Source organism: Grampus griseus, assembly GCF_964374135.1.
Source record: "Grampus griseus genome assembly, chromosome: 4".
NCBI lineage: Eukaryota > Metazoa > Chordata > Mammalia > Artiodactyla > Delphinidae > Grampus > Grampus griseus.
The window spans coordinates 125,037,775-125,054,669 of record NC_138997.1 but is presented as its reverse complement, the minus strand read 5'-3'; the positions used below and the strand labels follow the sequence as shown (position 1 = coordinate 125,054,669).

The 16,895-nt window shown below is 33.3% G+C and overlaps 1 protein-coding gene across 1 annotated transcript in view; it reads right to left on the bottom strand.

Moving 5' to 3' along the window:
- Positions 1-16,895, bottom strand: part of BLTP1 (bridge-like lipid transfer protein family member 1) — a gene marked incomplete at its 5' end in the record, with an annotated part of 189,548 nt that overhangs the window by 139,308 nt on the left and 33,345 nt on the right. The window contains 8 exons of the mRNA XM_082654038.1: positions 14-120; positions 286-464; positions 2,979-3,076; positions 3,352-3,507; positions 9,313-9,430; positions 10,744-10,835; positions 13,663-13,741; positions 14,147-14,303. Coding sequence (XP_082510164.1) covers positions 14-120; positions 286-464; positions 2,979-3,076; positions 3,352-3,507; positions 9,313-9,430; positions 10,744-10,835; positions 13,663-13,741; positions 14,147-14,303 — 986 coding nt within the window. The remainder of the gene's footprint in view (positions 1-13; positions 121-285; positions 465-2,978; positions 3,077-3,351; positions 3,508-9,312; positions 9,431-10,743; positions 10,836-13,662; positions 13,742-14,146; positions 14,304-16,895) is intronic.

The window sequence follows — 16,895 nt, the reverse complement described above, 5'->3', positions numbered from 1 at the left end:
TAAAAACACTTACATGACTGTTTTAGCTGTTCATCTGCTTTTTGTGGATAAATTGGATGCCATGTGTAATCAATTGTAAGCATGACACTTGGGACAGTCCAGCATTCAACCCAACCAGCCCTTTGAAGATAAAAATAAAGTTTCTAGTCTGGTACTCATTCCTTTGATTGTATACAGACACCAGTTACAGATAATCAAGTTTGACTGTCATTCTTTTAAAGAATTAGAAGAATAATTTCTCCACATAAACACAAAATACTTAGATCACTAATATTAAGTACTTACTTTTCTTGAGTAATGTTCCGCCATTTTGGTTTCACTGTTTTCTGGCCACTTTGACATTCAGCAGGAATACCAGTATCATGAGTCATTTTATTTGGGTGGCAATTCTTTACCAGCATAAATAATGAATATTTACTAGGGTGGCAATCTGGTAGAAACAAATGAAGATCAACATCTTCTCCCTAAAAAATAATTTATAATAACCCAAAGTAACAAAATAGGTACATAAATTTGTTAGGTTACTATTTACAGGCAAGCTTATGTATAATAATCAATTAAACAGAAAATAAACATAAATTTGAAATGGCAGGTTTTACATTGAATAATCAGGTAAGTAACTGGAATAAGATCTTACACTGACTGAAACTAAATTCTGCTTAGAAAGTCAAGAAAGGGACTTCCCTGGTGACGCAGTGGTTAAGAATCCGCCTGCCAATTCAGGGGACAGGGGTTCAAGCCCTGGTCCAGGAAGATCCCACATGCCACGGAGCAACTAAGCCTGTGTGCCACAACTACTGAGCCTGTGCTCTAGGGCCTGCAAGCCACAACTACGGAGGCCGAGTGCCACAACTACTGAAGCCCGCACATCTAGGGCCCATGTTCCACAATAAGAGAAGCCACCGCAATGAGAAGCCCGTGCACCACAACAAAGAGTAGCCCCTGCTCTCCGCAACTAGAGAAAGCCCACGCACAGCAACGAAGACCCAACACTGCCAAAAATAACAAATTAATTAATTAATTAACCTTCTTTAAAAAAGATAATAATAAAAATAAAATCTCAAAGAAAGTAAAAAAAAAAAATCAGGGAAATAAACAGCACAGTTTCTAGAAAACAGTAAGAAAATTATCTTCCATGGATTTCCTTGGATATTTTGCATGTAACTCAGTAAAAAAAAATTAAAAATCAGCTAATATAAGCTTAGGTGGAATATGTTCTGTATTTTTAAAAATATGATTGTCTATTTTGATTCTAGTAAGTCTTGGTTCCTCAACTGCCTTTTAAGAATTATATCAAAGGATCTTCACTGAGTTTCACTTTTTTTCCTTATAGGTCCCTGAATCTTTGCTCATTTTGATGCTTGGTTTCTTAACAGGCAGCACAGTGGGGTGGTTAAAAGAGTGGAGCCCTAAACTATACTGCCTGGGCTCGAATTCTAACTTGGCCACTCACTAGCTATATGACAAGTTACATAAACTTGCCTCCTCAGTTTCCTATTCTGTAAATGCAGATAATAACAACAACGACTTCAAGAGGGTTGTTCTGAGAATGAATAAATGAGTTACTACACATAAAGCACTTAGAGAAGTGTCTGGCACAAAGAAGATGTTAATACTTGCTGGCTGCTCTTATTATTGTTGCTATTTTTTACCTTCATAACCTCCATCAATACTACAACTACTAATGTTGTATACCTTAAAGTTAGGTGTACCATGAATTCTGAACTCCTAAGAGCTGGCTTTTGGATCACGGGGTTTATTCATTGAATTCATGATTAAAATTAGGAATGAAATACAGCTGACCCTTGAACATCACAGGTTTGAACTGCACAGGCCACTTACACATGGATGTTTTTTCAACAGTAAATATTACAGTCCTACACAATCTGTGGTTGGTTGAATCTGCAGATGCTGAACCTCAGATACAGAGGAACCAAGGATATGGAGGATATAAGGAGAACTGACTCTAAGTTGCACACAAATTTATGATGGCAGGGAGGGTCAGCGTCCCTAACCTCCACATTGTTCGTCAACTGTATAGAGAAATGTAAAATCCAGTTCACAGACTAATATTAGAGCTAGAATAAGTTCTAAAGAGAACATATAGATTAGTCACAGAGGTCAGAAATGAGCTCTAACAAAATAATCGACTCAAGGAATTATTTTTGCCCAGCTTTTTTTTTTTAAAGAAGTATAGTTGATTTACAATATTATATTCATTTCAGTCATATAACACAATTCAGTGTTTTTATGGATTACATGCTATATCAATACAAAGTTATTATAAAATATTGACTATATTCCCAGTACATTACATCCCCATGACTTATTTTATAACTGGTAGTTTATATCTCTTAATCTCCTTCACCTACTTTACCCCTCCTCCTTCCCCTCCCCCCTCTGGTTACCACTAGTTTGTTTTCTGTATCTGGAAGTCCATTTCTGTTTTATCTGTTTTATCTGTTCACTTGTTTTGTTTTTTAGATTCCAAATATAAGTGAAAACATACAGTATTTGTCTTTCTCTGTTTGACTTATTTCACTAAGCATAATACCCCTCCAGGTCATCCATGTCATAAATGGCAAGGTCTCATTCTTTTTTATGGCTGAGTAATACTCCAGTGAGTATATATGTCACATCTTCTTTAACCATTCATCTGTCAATGGGCACTGAGGTCACTTCCATATCTTGGCTATCATAAATAATGCTGCTATGAATACTGGGGTACACATATCTTTTCAAGTTACTGCCCAACTTCTTAGGGGAACTTGGGGAACTTAGGGGAAAGGCATAATATTACAGTTAACTACAAAAAAGGAACAGGCAATTCTGTGCCACTGAAGTTAGTGAACAATGGTGGAAAACCAAAATACTTCAGGGTGGCAACAGGATGGGCAGAAGAGAGTAAAGGTAAGTGCTGGGAAATCAAACTTACTAATAAACCTTGTGGAATAAACAATACATCCAATTATACGTACTCTTAAAGAGAACTTGGTATTACATGTAGCTGGAACAAAGTCCGTAAACGGCAAAGAGAAATCAATGTTTAGTGTTTCCCCACAGGCTGCCAGGTACACTGCAAAAAAAAAAAAAAAAAAGAAAAAGAAATTTACTTTTAATTTCAAAAAAATTTTAAACAAAAACTGCCTTAAATACACACCTAAACAAAATTAAATTTAATATGCTTAGTGTAATACAAATTCTGAAATAGTTCTCTGAGAGTCTTATAAGACAATGGAAAAAAAGATCAATTCTAGTATCTATTAAAACTACAAAAATCAATACCAGTTTTCTTTGTTGGTATTTGTCTTAATGAACAGAATACTAACCTAATTTTTAAAAAGTACTTACCATTTTCCTGTTGTTTAGTGGAACAGTCAATCCAATTGTGCTGATTAGCTGCCCAAATCATTTCAAATTGATGAAACATGATTTTAAAATTCCATGTATATGGAACAAATGAAAAAATGTCTGGAGCACTATCGCTTGACCAGTCTTGAATTAAATCTAAAATTATTGAGGTAGGAGACAGAATGTAAAATTAATAGAAATTCAGAAAACAAAATAAAAATATTCTAACACCAAAAAGTTTCCTATTGTTATCTAAAAAGAACTTTTATACAAAGATATTAAAAGCTGATTAAGATGTAGCTAAATGATTTGACAGTAAAAATGCTTACTTACTAATCACAGTTCCAAATAAAACTTTTATGCATTTCATATACCTATTATGTTTTTAAAGAAACTTCAGAAGATAAGAGGAAAAAAAAATTACCTGATATTCTGTTACCAAAATACATAACATTGTGGATATATCTCATCCTAGTTCTTTTTTCTATGTAGATTTTTACACTACCCTAGATATACAAGCTATATTACTTTTTTTCATTTAACTCAAAATTTTGCCATGTTATTTCGTACACATTAACAAAAATTTTGTTCATTAAAAAGATTTGCAAAGATTTACTTAACCATTTACTGTACTTGGATATTTAGACTTTCTTAAAATTTCTGTTATATATAATGTTATCATGTATATTTTCATGCAAGATATTTTACATATTCAGGATTATTTTCTCAGGATAGATTTAAAATATGGATTTGCTAGGTCAAAGTTTATGAATTTTTTTAAGGCTACTATAAATCACAAAACTGCTTTCCAAGAGTAGTAGATCCATTTATGCTCCTATTAGAAATGTATGGTCAACTATCCATTTCACTGTACCTGCTCCTGCATTATATTTCTTTCTACCTCTCTCCCTTTCTCTATTTTTTTTGCGGGGGGGGGGCGGGAGTGGGGGTGATGCGGCTTGATAATTGGTAATTGAAAAATGCTCTCTCACTTTAATTGAATTTCTTAATTACAAGTAGGGTTGAACATTATTCGTGTTGTTTTATTCACAAAACAAATACCTACAGAATGTCTACTGTGTCCCAGATTGTGTTTTAGACTGTGGGAATACAATGTGAACAAAACAAAGACTTGGCCTTAGAATTATAGTCAGTCATCTTTGTTGATTGCTGATTTACTGTATTGCTGATTTGTTGGTTTAAGTGTTGTTTTTTAAAATTGTGTTCATAGTCTGCTCATAGTTCATAGTTCTTAGTCTGCTTATCCTTTCATACCTTAATTTTTTTTTTTTTAACCTCAATAGGCAAAAAGTCTTTACATAAAGATGTTAGCCCTGTTCTATCACAGTGCTTTCCTCTACTTTTCCTCTGGCATTCACATTATTGCATGGATTGTATACTCCCAGCAATGATGTCCTTCAATAAATGGTCTCCTCCTAAAAGGTGTCAAGCTCATCTTTGTATGCTCACAGTACATAACACAGTGCTATAAAATCAGAACTTTGTGTATTTGAGAGAGGGAAACAACTACAAGTACCATTGTTATAGCACAAACTCTGACAACCAGACAGTCCTGGGTTTAAATTGTGGCTTTATCATTTTACTAGTTATATGATCTTGAACAAATGACTGAAATGTTATCGGTTTTCTCTTTTACAAAATGGGACAACTTCACAGACTTATTGTGAGAATTTAGATGATATATGTGAACTTTTAGCACAGAAACTGCCACAAGATAAGCACTCCACAAACAGTAGCACTTAGTATTAAAGATATTCTAAGGAAAATAATAGGCAAAAATAATTAAATATTTAAAGTAGTTTCCTTTGAATTTTAAAGGATATCTTTAAACTGAAAAATATTAGATTCAGTAATGAAATCAGAAGTCAAATATCATATGAACTCATTTAAAATTTAGCTGCAATGTACAGAAACTTGTGCACATATATTAGATTCCTCTCTTGATAAAATAGCAAAATAATACATTTGATATCAAATTTTAATAACAATTTAAATTAATCTTAGTAAGATGCAGTTTTACTATATCAACGATAAAAGGCATATATGGCTATTAACCTGTTCTAAGACTAGAGAACAGAAATTTCCACTTAACGATTTTACTTTAAATATATTTTTATTTCATTTAACAAGCAATCACAGTAGCTCATCATACCTTATAGTATCTACTCCTACTTCTAAAATTTTACTTCTACATACGGCCCTACCTAACTAACCTGACTGCATCCCTACTATCTAACTTTATTCTTTAACACAGCATTCAGCACTTAAGAGATGCCCAAAAGTCATCTCTGGGATTAGCCAACTACACAATACAAATTCACCATTCATCAAGCTGATTTTCACATTTTTCTTCTTCATAAATATTTTTGGTTCTGCACTTTTACTCAAACTATTCATCCCTTCTAAAATGAACACACTCTTTGGTAACCTCTTTGTTGCAGAAAAACTCTAACCATCTTTAACAACAGCATGACACTACAGAGACAGTACAGAGTCTACTACAGTCAAAAAATTGTTCTTAAATGTCTCTTCCACTTACTAGCTTCATGAGTCTGCCCAAGTCATTGAATGTTTCTTCAATTTCCTCATTGTTAACTCAAGGATAACAATAACAGCTATTCCTTTTCAGAGTTGTTGTGAAGATGATACCAATGAACATGCTTTGGAATGTTTTATGAAAACATACTATGCAAATTTTAGTTAATATTACTGAGTTCATTTACAAAGACCATTTCCGATCTTAATGTCCTTCCTTACTTTCTCTAATTATCTTCAGATCATATTGATTTCCTGTGTATCCACGTCTTACATGCATTTGTTAGCTTTGAAATTCATGCTTGCACTCAATGTGTGTGTGTGTGTGTGTGTGTGTGTGTGTGTGTGTGTGTGTATATATATATATATATATATACTGTTATGTATTGTTTTATTTGTCTAAGTCTAGTACTACACATGCCAATATACTTGAGACTGATAAATAAATTCCCATAAGCGCTATCCCTATAAGTTCTCTCTGCGTTGAGATCATGGCTTATATTTGTTTTGAATCATTATTAACAAGTGACTCTCAACTTATACTGGTTGCATTTATCTACTTCATACTACTACCTAAAAGACTGAGCTATAATTGCTAGTAAAATAAACACAAATTCAAATGATCTACTAATCATCTAAGGAAACCAACATAATTTTATAGTTTTTAGTCAATTTCTATTTTAATGTCTTATTAGTTTTTTTAATATCTTATCTAAACGTCAGTATATTCTGCAATATAGTTTCCCTACCAGCTTATACAATATCTTTACTGACAAATATTAAAAATTATGGTAACAAAATGTCTTTACTAGGAACCTCAAAAACTACTTCCGATATGTATTTCGCTTTAAACCAAAAGCTGCTCTTATTCCCAGATGGTCTTACCAAATAAATTTATTTATTTGGAAGCACTTTCTTGATGACGGCCTTAATCATTTAGATAATAAAATTTTAAAACTTGTGAAGTTGGTAATCTAAATATTAGTCTGGGAAAAAACTCATCTACAACTCACTTTATAATTAAGTTGATAGGCCAACACCCTACAAAATGTCCATCACCTGGTACTGGGGCTTTTCAATACCATTATATTTTCTTCTTCCATTATCAGAGTAAACCTAAGTCAATTTCATTATTGCCTGTAAAGACTTCATTTTTGCCTTTGTTTTACATCTTTCATTCCTGAGGCTCTATATTGTATTTATCATGAAGAGATCTCTGTCCCACATTGAAATCTCTTAAGAACAATTTTATCTCACTAATAACTGGCATGAGAATGGCTCTTAAGGCATATTAGGTATTCCCTCACACAAAATAGATAATTTATTTTCTGCAAAAATCTGTCAACAGAGAAATGTAAAACTGAGAAAAGAGAAAAGCAATTCAAACACTATGACCAAGTATGTTCTCTCCAAGGCTAAATTAATATCACTCTCTGATAGTATCTTTTTTAAAGAATAAATACATTTTTGAAGGACTCCAGAAAGATTTCAGAAGTAATATATCTAAATGTTATAGCTGTTAAATCTGGGAGATGAGAACTTAAGTTTTGTACCTTTCTATATTTTTTAAATTTCTCCAAATAAATTTTAGAAAAAAATAACTAAAAAAGTGAAGTTAAATAGGTATAAGCATAAAGATTAGAGAAAGAAAATAATTTAAGAAAAATCACAATTGTAATTTAGGAAATGTGTACTTGTTTAACTAATACAATATTCAATATAAATGTAAGCGCTACTACAAAATAAAGTTTAAATTTTGAGAAATTTATACTTCTACTCCAAGTATTCTTGGCACTGCTAAAGTCTGAGATTGTGAAATTCTGGAGGAAAAACAATGTGAAGTATTGAATGCTTGAAAACACTGGGTTTTTTCTTTAAGTTTAAATAAATTAAATAATTTATAATTTTAAAAGTCTAAAAAGAAAGAAACTGAAAGATTAGCAAAGTTAGAAATGATAAAATCTTAAGTGAGAAGGAAAAGACTATGCAAAGAAGCTATCCATATAAAAACAGATTCTTGAACCAGACTATTTGGGTTGGAATCCTAGCTTGACTTAGTCGCGTAACCCTGGACAAATTGCTTAACCACTCTGTAACTCACTGCCCTCATCTGTAAAATAAGGATAATGATAATAAAATTGACCTCAGAGAATTATTATGAGGATTTAATGATTTAATATGTGAAACTGCTTAGAACAGAGACAGACACTAATACACACTGTAAGTTTTAGCTATTATTTTTTTCATAAATCTGAAGTAAGTAGTACTTATTCAATATTCAGCTTCACTGACAAAAATTTAACTTGCCAGGGACTCTGTCAAAGTTTCTACTACTGGGACCTTGACTTGAGCCTTGGAGAAGAATTATACAACTGCAAAAATACAGAATCATTCTATCTAATCCCCACGATAAGGCTCCTGATCAAAGCAAAAAACAAATATAGAAAACTAATGATTGAACATATTATAGTAATGGCATTATTATAAAAGGTCAAAACTCTAGCAGTAGCAAAATTAGGTTAGAAATTGTTATCCCTATTTCACAGATAAGGAAACTGAAGCTTAAACAATTAGGAAATTTGGCCAACATCATATTGCTAGTAAGTAATGTCAGGACAGGGAAACCTATGAATATCTTAATGACTGCTATACCCACAAATATTAGTACTCAGCACAGAATGCTTGTAAATGATCGGTGCATGGATGGACGAACAGATAAATGCAGCAATCAGTCAAGCAAATATTAGGAGTTCTGGGGTAGCCACTGATCCTAGAAAAGCAGATCAACTCTGGCTAAACTTCTTACAGAAAGGCTCAAAAAATGCTTATTTTTATGTAGCAATATTTATGTCATTCAGAGACTAAGACCACATGTTCCCATAATCATAAAATAATGAGTAGCTATCATAATATGCTGCAAGAAATAAAAGAATTTTTTCCACCTAATGACAGCATCAACTCAATTATACATGCCAACAGAAAGGAGTTAAGTAGGGACTCCAAATACAAAAATAACGTATTTGACTATTTGAATATACTGTCTGTGGATTACTAACTAAAACAAAATAGTAGAGCCACAATGATGCCTAATTCAGGAAGAGAAAGAAACTGATTCATCTTCCCCAACTTATCCCCCACTAGACTGACACAAAAATGAGTTCTTGCACTTCCTCCTAAGCTCAATTTTGGGTTCATATTTTCCTTGTTTGGGTTAGAAGACAGCATAGAACATGTATATTTAAGTTTTTCCTTTGATAAACTTGGCCACAAAAGAAGTGTAAAAGAAAGTATGAATTGTGTCATCAAGTCCCTATGTTGAATCTAAAAGCAAAACTTATTGACTATAAACAAGTTCACTATGATAAATCTCAGATCTCATTGTATTTATACTTATTAGAATATTACCTGTGAAGAAATTCTTCTGTGCAAAGATGAAGTGGTAGGTGGCTTTATAAACCTCTAATTCACACTGCCATGTCTGTGGCATGTTCCATATTCGGGGGTAGCTGGCATTGATGTGAAACTGCAAATCAAATGTTAAGTAAAAATGTCAGAGGTTAAAATATGACATTGTGTGACAGCATTAGAAATGAACTCACACAAACTGGTGAGTAATTAAAACTTATTTTCCTACTGAGCCAAATAGAATGTCCCTTAGAGGTTTTAATATTGCTGTGGCTAAAGGTCAGTATCCATGGTTACATCCAGCTCCTTAAAATACTAAGCCATGATGTGGCCAAAAAACTTTAAGAACAAATCAGGCTACAGTTCTGATACTGTAGCTAAACAGAGTAACAGCCAACTTCATTAACTCTTCTTTAAACCTAACCTGTTAAGTGAGAGGCTCGGGTCAGGCAGGGTAGAGTGCAATGCATACTGTCACACAGAAGTTTGGCCATCAGTGCCTCCTCGGTTCTTATTTGACAGCACAGTAGTTGTAAATCTGACATGATGCTTTGTGGTATATTCCACCTGCCAAAGCTTGGCAATTCTGCAAAGGCAAGAGCTTCCTGGCCAGGAATACCATTATTGCACAGCACCATTTATCAGCAATAGCTCAGGAATTCATTAAAATGCTGAATATTCATATTTATAGTATTCATTATATTCTTGGTAACTGCAAAATTTTCTTCTTAATTTACATATATCATATATAAATATGCTTGTTTAGACAAGCAATTAAGGACCTAATGATATCATCTAATATAAAAGAATCCTCTCTAAATATCAGCCATTCTACGCAGTGACTTCTGTTATTATTGTTGTTATTACTGTCGTCCCTGAGAAAAAATAATAATCTGCTTGATTAATGAGTTCCTGACCTGCAGTTTTCAATCATGAGCATTTCCATATTTATTCTGTTTCTAATATGGAGCAATTCAGGGTATCAATAAGATTTTCTTCCTTTTACCTTATTCATCAAGTAAAAAAGGACAATGAATTATTAAGCCCTGAGAAAGAATCTGGTGGGGCCAGAAAACATACAGTAAAAAATTATCTTACTTACAGCATAGGAGACAGCTAGTCTAGCCATACAATGAAGTTTAAAAACAATACACCGAGAACTTTTCACATTTCTAAAGGCCAAAAACCCATGTAGTGTTGCCTTATATTCATTTCCCCCAAAAGAAGAGCAACAGAGAGATGCCAAAGGGAGTCCACAGCATTGGAAATCTACACCTCTTCCCAAAAACATGGTCAAGAGCATCTGGTTGTTCTTGAATGAGAAGACTGACCATTTGATGACCTCCTGGTCATTAAAATTTTATATTAAAAAATTAAAACCAAATTTGTATTTTATGGATGTAGGCATATCATCATACACTCTAGACTTACTGCTAACATTTCTGCTTCTAAAAGAGTCCGGTATTGCATGCTGGTAGTGGCATCAACATGTAAGAGTTGTCCTTTAATTGCAGGGGTGTAACCTAAAATAAGTGAAAACATAAAAATTAAGAACCTAAAGAAATATATACATATAATTAAAAATTTTGGACTGGAAACAAATTCCCCCACCACCCAAAGAAGGAATTCCTGAAAAATGGTAATCAGTCACTATTTAAATACACCCCCAATAATGTGGAGTATACTATCTAATAGGTAACCTTTCTCATTTCGGACAGCTCTGATGGAAAAGAGTTCCATCTTCATATAAGGTCTATCCTGACTCTGCTTTCCAGTGTAAAACTACAAGTCTATTTTCCAAATGATAGTGTGCAAATATTTAAGACTGCTCCCATGTCCTTTTTTTCACTGACTCAAGGGTACATATTTTCAACTACCCCTTAAGTAATGACAGTTGCTTTTTTTTTCTTTTTTTTTTTCTTTTTTTTTTTCTGGAAATTAAAACACCAGCTTTATTATAGAGGTATTGAAAACATGGCTTTGAATATCCCAATAAGAAAATCTTGAGTTAGTCATAGCTACAGATAGGCAATGCTGGAAATCCAAATCTACTCCACCACCCAGGACAGACCCTTTCACTAAATGGCTTCGAAGAGTCTGAAATCTGTAGAAAAGACAGTATTAAAAAAAAAAGGGAATAGGATGGATCTAATATATCATATCCTTGTTCAAAATCCATCCATCAGGGCAAGTATAGGTAGGAGGGAAGTCAGGAGATTGCACAAATAAATTATTGAAAAAAATGTGTAATGACAGTTGCTAAACAAAAAAACTATTCCTTACATAGTGACAGTTTCCAAACAACACAGCCCCACTCTGAATAAAAGCAGAAAGGTTCAGAGTATTTCACTTCTTTTCTTGATGGATTGCCCTCCTATGAACACTAACACTATGAACATTCTTATATGGCTAATTCAACATGCATCCTGCTCTGGGCATTTTTTTTTCCCCAAACAACTGAATCTCTGGGACCAGTTTTTAAATGTTTTCAAATTATATTTTGTTATTGTCTAAGAACTAAGTCTATTTTTCCCTTTGAAGACAGTCATCTTAAAAGCCACCTAACCTTTACCAATAACTTGACTGGGTTTTTCTTAGACACTTAACTCATTCAGTTCAACAGTCAGTGTGCTGTGGCACTTCCCATGAATTCATAATAGGTATATGCTCAAGATATTGATGCCTCAGTCCTCAGATGGTCCCTTTACCCCAGTGCACCAATAAATGTACCTCCCCAAAATCTTTACAAATATTATTTCCTATATACATCATCAGTTTAAAAAGGCAGAGGGACTTCCCTGGTGGCGCAGTGGTTAAGAATCCACCTGCCAATGCAGGGGACACGGGTTCAAGCCCTGGTCCGGGAAGATCCCACATACCGCGGAGCAACTAAGCTCGTGCACCACAAGTGCTGAGCCTGCGCTCTAAAGCCCACAAGCCACAAATGCTGAGCCCGCGTGCTACAACTACTGAAGCCCACATGCCTAGAGCCCGTGCTCCGCAACGAGAAGCCCCCACTCGCTGCAACTAGAGAAAGCCCGTGCACAGCAATGAAGACCCAACGCAGCCAAAGATAAATAAATAAATCAAAAAAAAAAAAAGGCAGAAGCACTCCCTTAACTGAACCATTCTCAATTCTGTGCAACCCTCAACAGCCTCTTCCTCTACAGAATTACAGATCCTATATATCGGTAATTAAGGCTATCCTGAAAGATGCTTCTTTCCAACTGACTACTCTGAATCCTAGAGAATCTCAAGCATCTGCTTCAAGACTTAGGTTATTCTTTTAAAAGTAACTAAGATAAGGTTTTAGTTCTTCAGTGTAATAACCCTAAAGTTACGGGGAAAAGATATACTATCTCATTCTCAGTCACTTTTTCAATTAATTATCTAAGCAGGCAGACTCAACTGCTACCTTTTTATGCAAGCTAATAAATCTAGTCAACACCTTTGCCTGTTTTCTTTTTATCGTAGCAACAAAATGAGTGACAGAAACAAGAAAAGAGAGTCAAGAATTACATAAAACTTATTCTAATTATACCTAGCAATAGTAACATTGCTGTTCAGTAATTTAAAAACATTGGTGAGTTGCTACTCTCCATACCCTCAAGAAAGTGAAGAAATAAAGCAGAATTTCACTTCAACTGGTCTCAATTACAAATGTAATAAGAGGATGGGAAGAACAAGGAGAAATGAGGGAGACTATATAATATTTTGATAAATTTAACAATAAAGTATTTAATCATGTTACTGATTAATCTGTATCAGAGCCCAAATTTTAAATTCATAATGAACTTAGATTATCTTAGCTCAGATAAAACTACAGCTAATCAGGGCATGACTTAATATTTTAAATATGAAATATTCTGCTTTCTTAAAGTTATGCTATTCAAAGTACCCAGGTTACTTCCTGACAAAAATCTACTAACAATATAACCTAAAACAAAGCCTATTAGTCATTCAATCTACTTCTGCCCATGGACCACGTGCCAGGTCCTGGGTTTGGCACAGGTATACACCAGTGAAAAGAAATACATAGTACCAGCCTTCACAGAGCAACAGACTAACAGGAAAAACATACACTGAGCAAATTACGCACAAACTTACAAAAGAAGAGTAAGGTATAATGAAAGCACAGAATAATAAGACGTAGCTTGATTAAAACACTTTTCCCTTCTCTCCAAGTGCATGAATAATATAGTATTTACTAACTACAGGCACATCAAAATATAATAAAAAGCTGAAAAAGAAAACCCCATTAATTTTAGTCTAACTGGATTAATAATTATTTATATATTAATTATTCCCCTACTAATCACTTAAAACAGAAAAACACTCATCATAGCTTACCATTTTCCTCGACTGTCATTGGAATATTAATTTCTAAATATGAGCCAGCTCCTACATTTACATGTACAGCATTTGTTTCCTATCAAAAGCAAAAAATAATTCATGAAACATTTATTATAATTACACTCCCATCTTTACTTTTCAGTTATCAAAGATAAAATTTAATCATCAATAATATTAAATAGGTATTAAAAGTTCCTAAGAGCAAAAGTTCAAATTTATACCAAAAATATACTAAAACAGTTTGGCCAGATTTAAAGGAGAAAATGAATCAGACTATACTATAAAGGTCTATTATTATTAATTAACTTCTTTCTACTATTTGGCACTTAATGAAAGTAACATACATACAATTATTGGGGATGGGGGTCAGGGAAGCTCATAGAAATGAATCTGAGTATAGGACTAGTCACCAGAAAGATACTCTGGAAAATAATGTTCAAATTTTACACATGATTTGCTACTATATTATTTCAATAATTACCCTATTTTTGGTAAACAGCAAGTCAATTGTAGCATCTGCAATAATATTCATTCGTAGTTCAAAAGCAAGGATCTGTCTTGGTCTCCCAGGCTGTGCAATTTCAGAGACTTTCAGAACTTGATAATCAGGAGGGAAGAAGAACTTCCATAAACAATCTCTAAATAAAGAGGAAGAAAGAATAATGACAAGTTATTCAAATAAAATTACCTCTGATAAGAGACAAAATCAGTATTATAACTTTCTATTACCACTGCTATCTTATTTAACAATTAGACATAAAATTGAAAAAAAATTATAAGTCACAAAATAACACCTACCATAATTTCCTTTCAGTAAAATGAAAGACTGTTTTATACTTCCAGAGATCAATGAGCTTTGAGCACTTAATATACTACTATCAAATAAGACATAGGTAAGACCAAATTTGCACTATTCAAACATACTGTGAAAAATTAAAGACTTTCTACAGGTATATCAATTGTGCAAATGGCAAAGAAAGAGCTGAAGGGGGATGGCTTAATTAGAATCATTCCACTCTGGACAATTACTACTTAACCTTTCTGAGGACACTCGCCTGCTTCCTCACCTGTAAAAGAGAATTGTCATAACCAGTCTCAGAGAATAGATCCAAGAATTAAATGACAACATATATGAAAAAGACTTGGCAGTACATGGCACATGGAGAAAGTGTCTTTCTATTATTTTCATAATCACTATTAATCAACGTTATAACAATAAGAGTCTAAAGAGCAATAGATTTCTAAAAAGAAGCAAGTGTTTGGAGGCTAGGGCGCTCATGTATTTGCCTCCCCATATCATTTGACAAACATGAAAGAAACCAAGAAACTTTCAATTCATAGCCTTCTATATAATTAAAAATTAGCATGTTACTCATACATTCAGAAAAAGTATCAGTTTCTGACTTTTAAATAGGAAGAGCTGAGGAAGGAGTCATCAGTAACAGGAAATGCTGCTTGGAATAAACTGATTGCGAAAAATCAGATCAACAGAACAAAATTTGCAAACTGATCCATTATAGACACGAAAAGAAAATTAAGTCTGTAAATGTTTTGGCTAAGACACAAATATACAAAACTAAGCTTTCAAGACAAAGAATCCATCTGATCATTAGGTGATCATGGACTATAAAATGGGTAGCAGGATATAATGAAAAGAGCAGTGGACTTGAAGGGTTGGTCTGAATCTTGGCTCTAGATGCTATAGCTTTACTATCTTGCCCGAATCACTGAATTTCTGTGTCTTCATTTTCTCACAGGTATAATCAGATCACCACACCTGTCCTTGTGTCTCTCACTGTTATGAAGATCAAGTGTGAAAATATAAATGAAAGCAATAAAAGGCCAGACAATATCAGGGATATTTGCATTATTATAGTTATCATTAAGGAGTAAGCACGAATTTATAAAGTTTATATTTCAACTCTGTCATGAAAACTCTTAAAAAGAAAAGCTGAGTGTCTTAAAGATTCAGACACAAGAGGGAGGGGATATGGGGATATATGTATACATATAGCTGATGCACTTTGTTATACAACAGAAATTAACACACCACTGTAAAGCAATTATACTCCAATAAAGATGTTAAAAAAAAAAAGAAAATCACGTAAAGGTAATAGAACTGACATTAAAATCTATAAGCTAAATAAGGTCATGCTACATCAGAGATCAAAAACAATGCTGAGTGAACTATCCAATAATAAAACAGTTGAGATTTCTTTCTATATTTCTTACACTAATAGGTAGCTACTAAAAAAAATGACCTAATGGACATTTCTGATAACAGTTCATATTTGTTTAGAAACTCAGTATGGAGAAGGTGAAAAGGAAATGGCTACAAGAGAGGAAATGCACAATTTGCATATATAAGGGAGGAGATAAATACTATTATTACTCACACAAGGAAACTAAACCCATGTGATAAATTTCTTTCTTTCTTCTTTCTTTTTAATAAATCTGAATGGTTTTGTTAAGTCCAGCTTAAAAAATGTATTGCTGTTCTCTCCTAGCAGTGGCAGGACCTACTGAAGGGAGTTGGTAAAGCAAATTTTTCTTTCATGTTATCTACAGTATCATTTCTCTGTATTATACAAAGATCACCCAAAGAGTGAATATGACTATATATTAAAAGAATTTTAGCTAGGATTTTCATGTAAATATAGCCTAATACTTCTCTTAATGCAATACAATTAAATATAGTTTAAGAAGAATCACACTTTATTCAAATACTAAAATGCAAAAATATTCTGTGTCTGTGTTAAAGCACTGCTTTAATTTTTTCCTTTCAAATATAGCAAGTGTAACTGTTACTTAAGGGAATGTAAAACCCCTCATTTTCAACTATTCCACAGTAAATATAGCATGGTTTAATGTACGAAAAATTTTATTATAAAAGGAAAATTTTAATCCAGTAATTTGAAAAATACTTGTTTTCTAACCTGAAATTTTAAGCTATGTTTACCTTCGGGTCTAATAATCTAACCCAGAACTTAATGAAGTACTGTATTGGCATACTCCAAGTATTCAAATAACACACTTACTTATATATTTACCAAACTACTGTTATTTAAGTAGCTACTTAATGGAGCAGGTATTTCTATATGCTAGAGATACCAAGGTTAACAGAATGTAGTACCTGACAAAGTATATAATTCTTCTAACAAGGCTAGGTAGAAAGCACTTATTTTGTGTTTTTTGGCTGCGTTGGGTCTTCGCTGCTGCGCCCGGGCTTA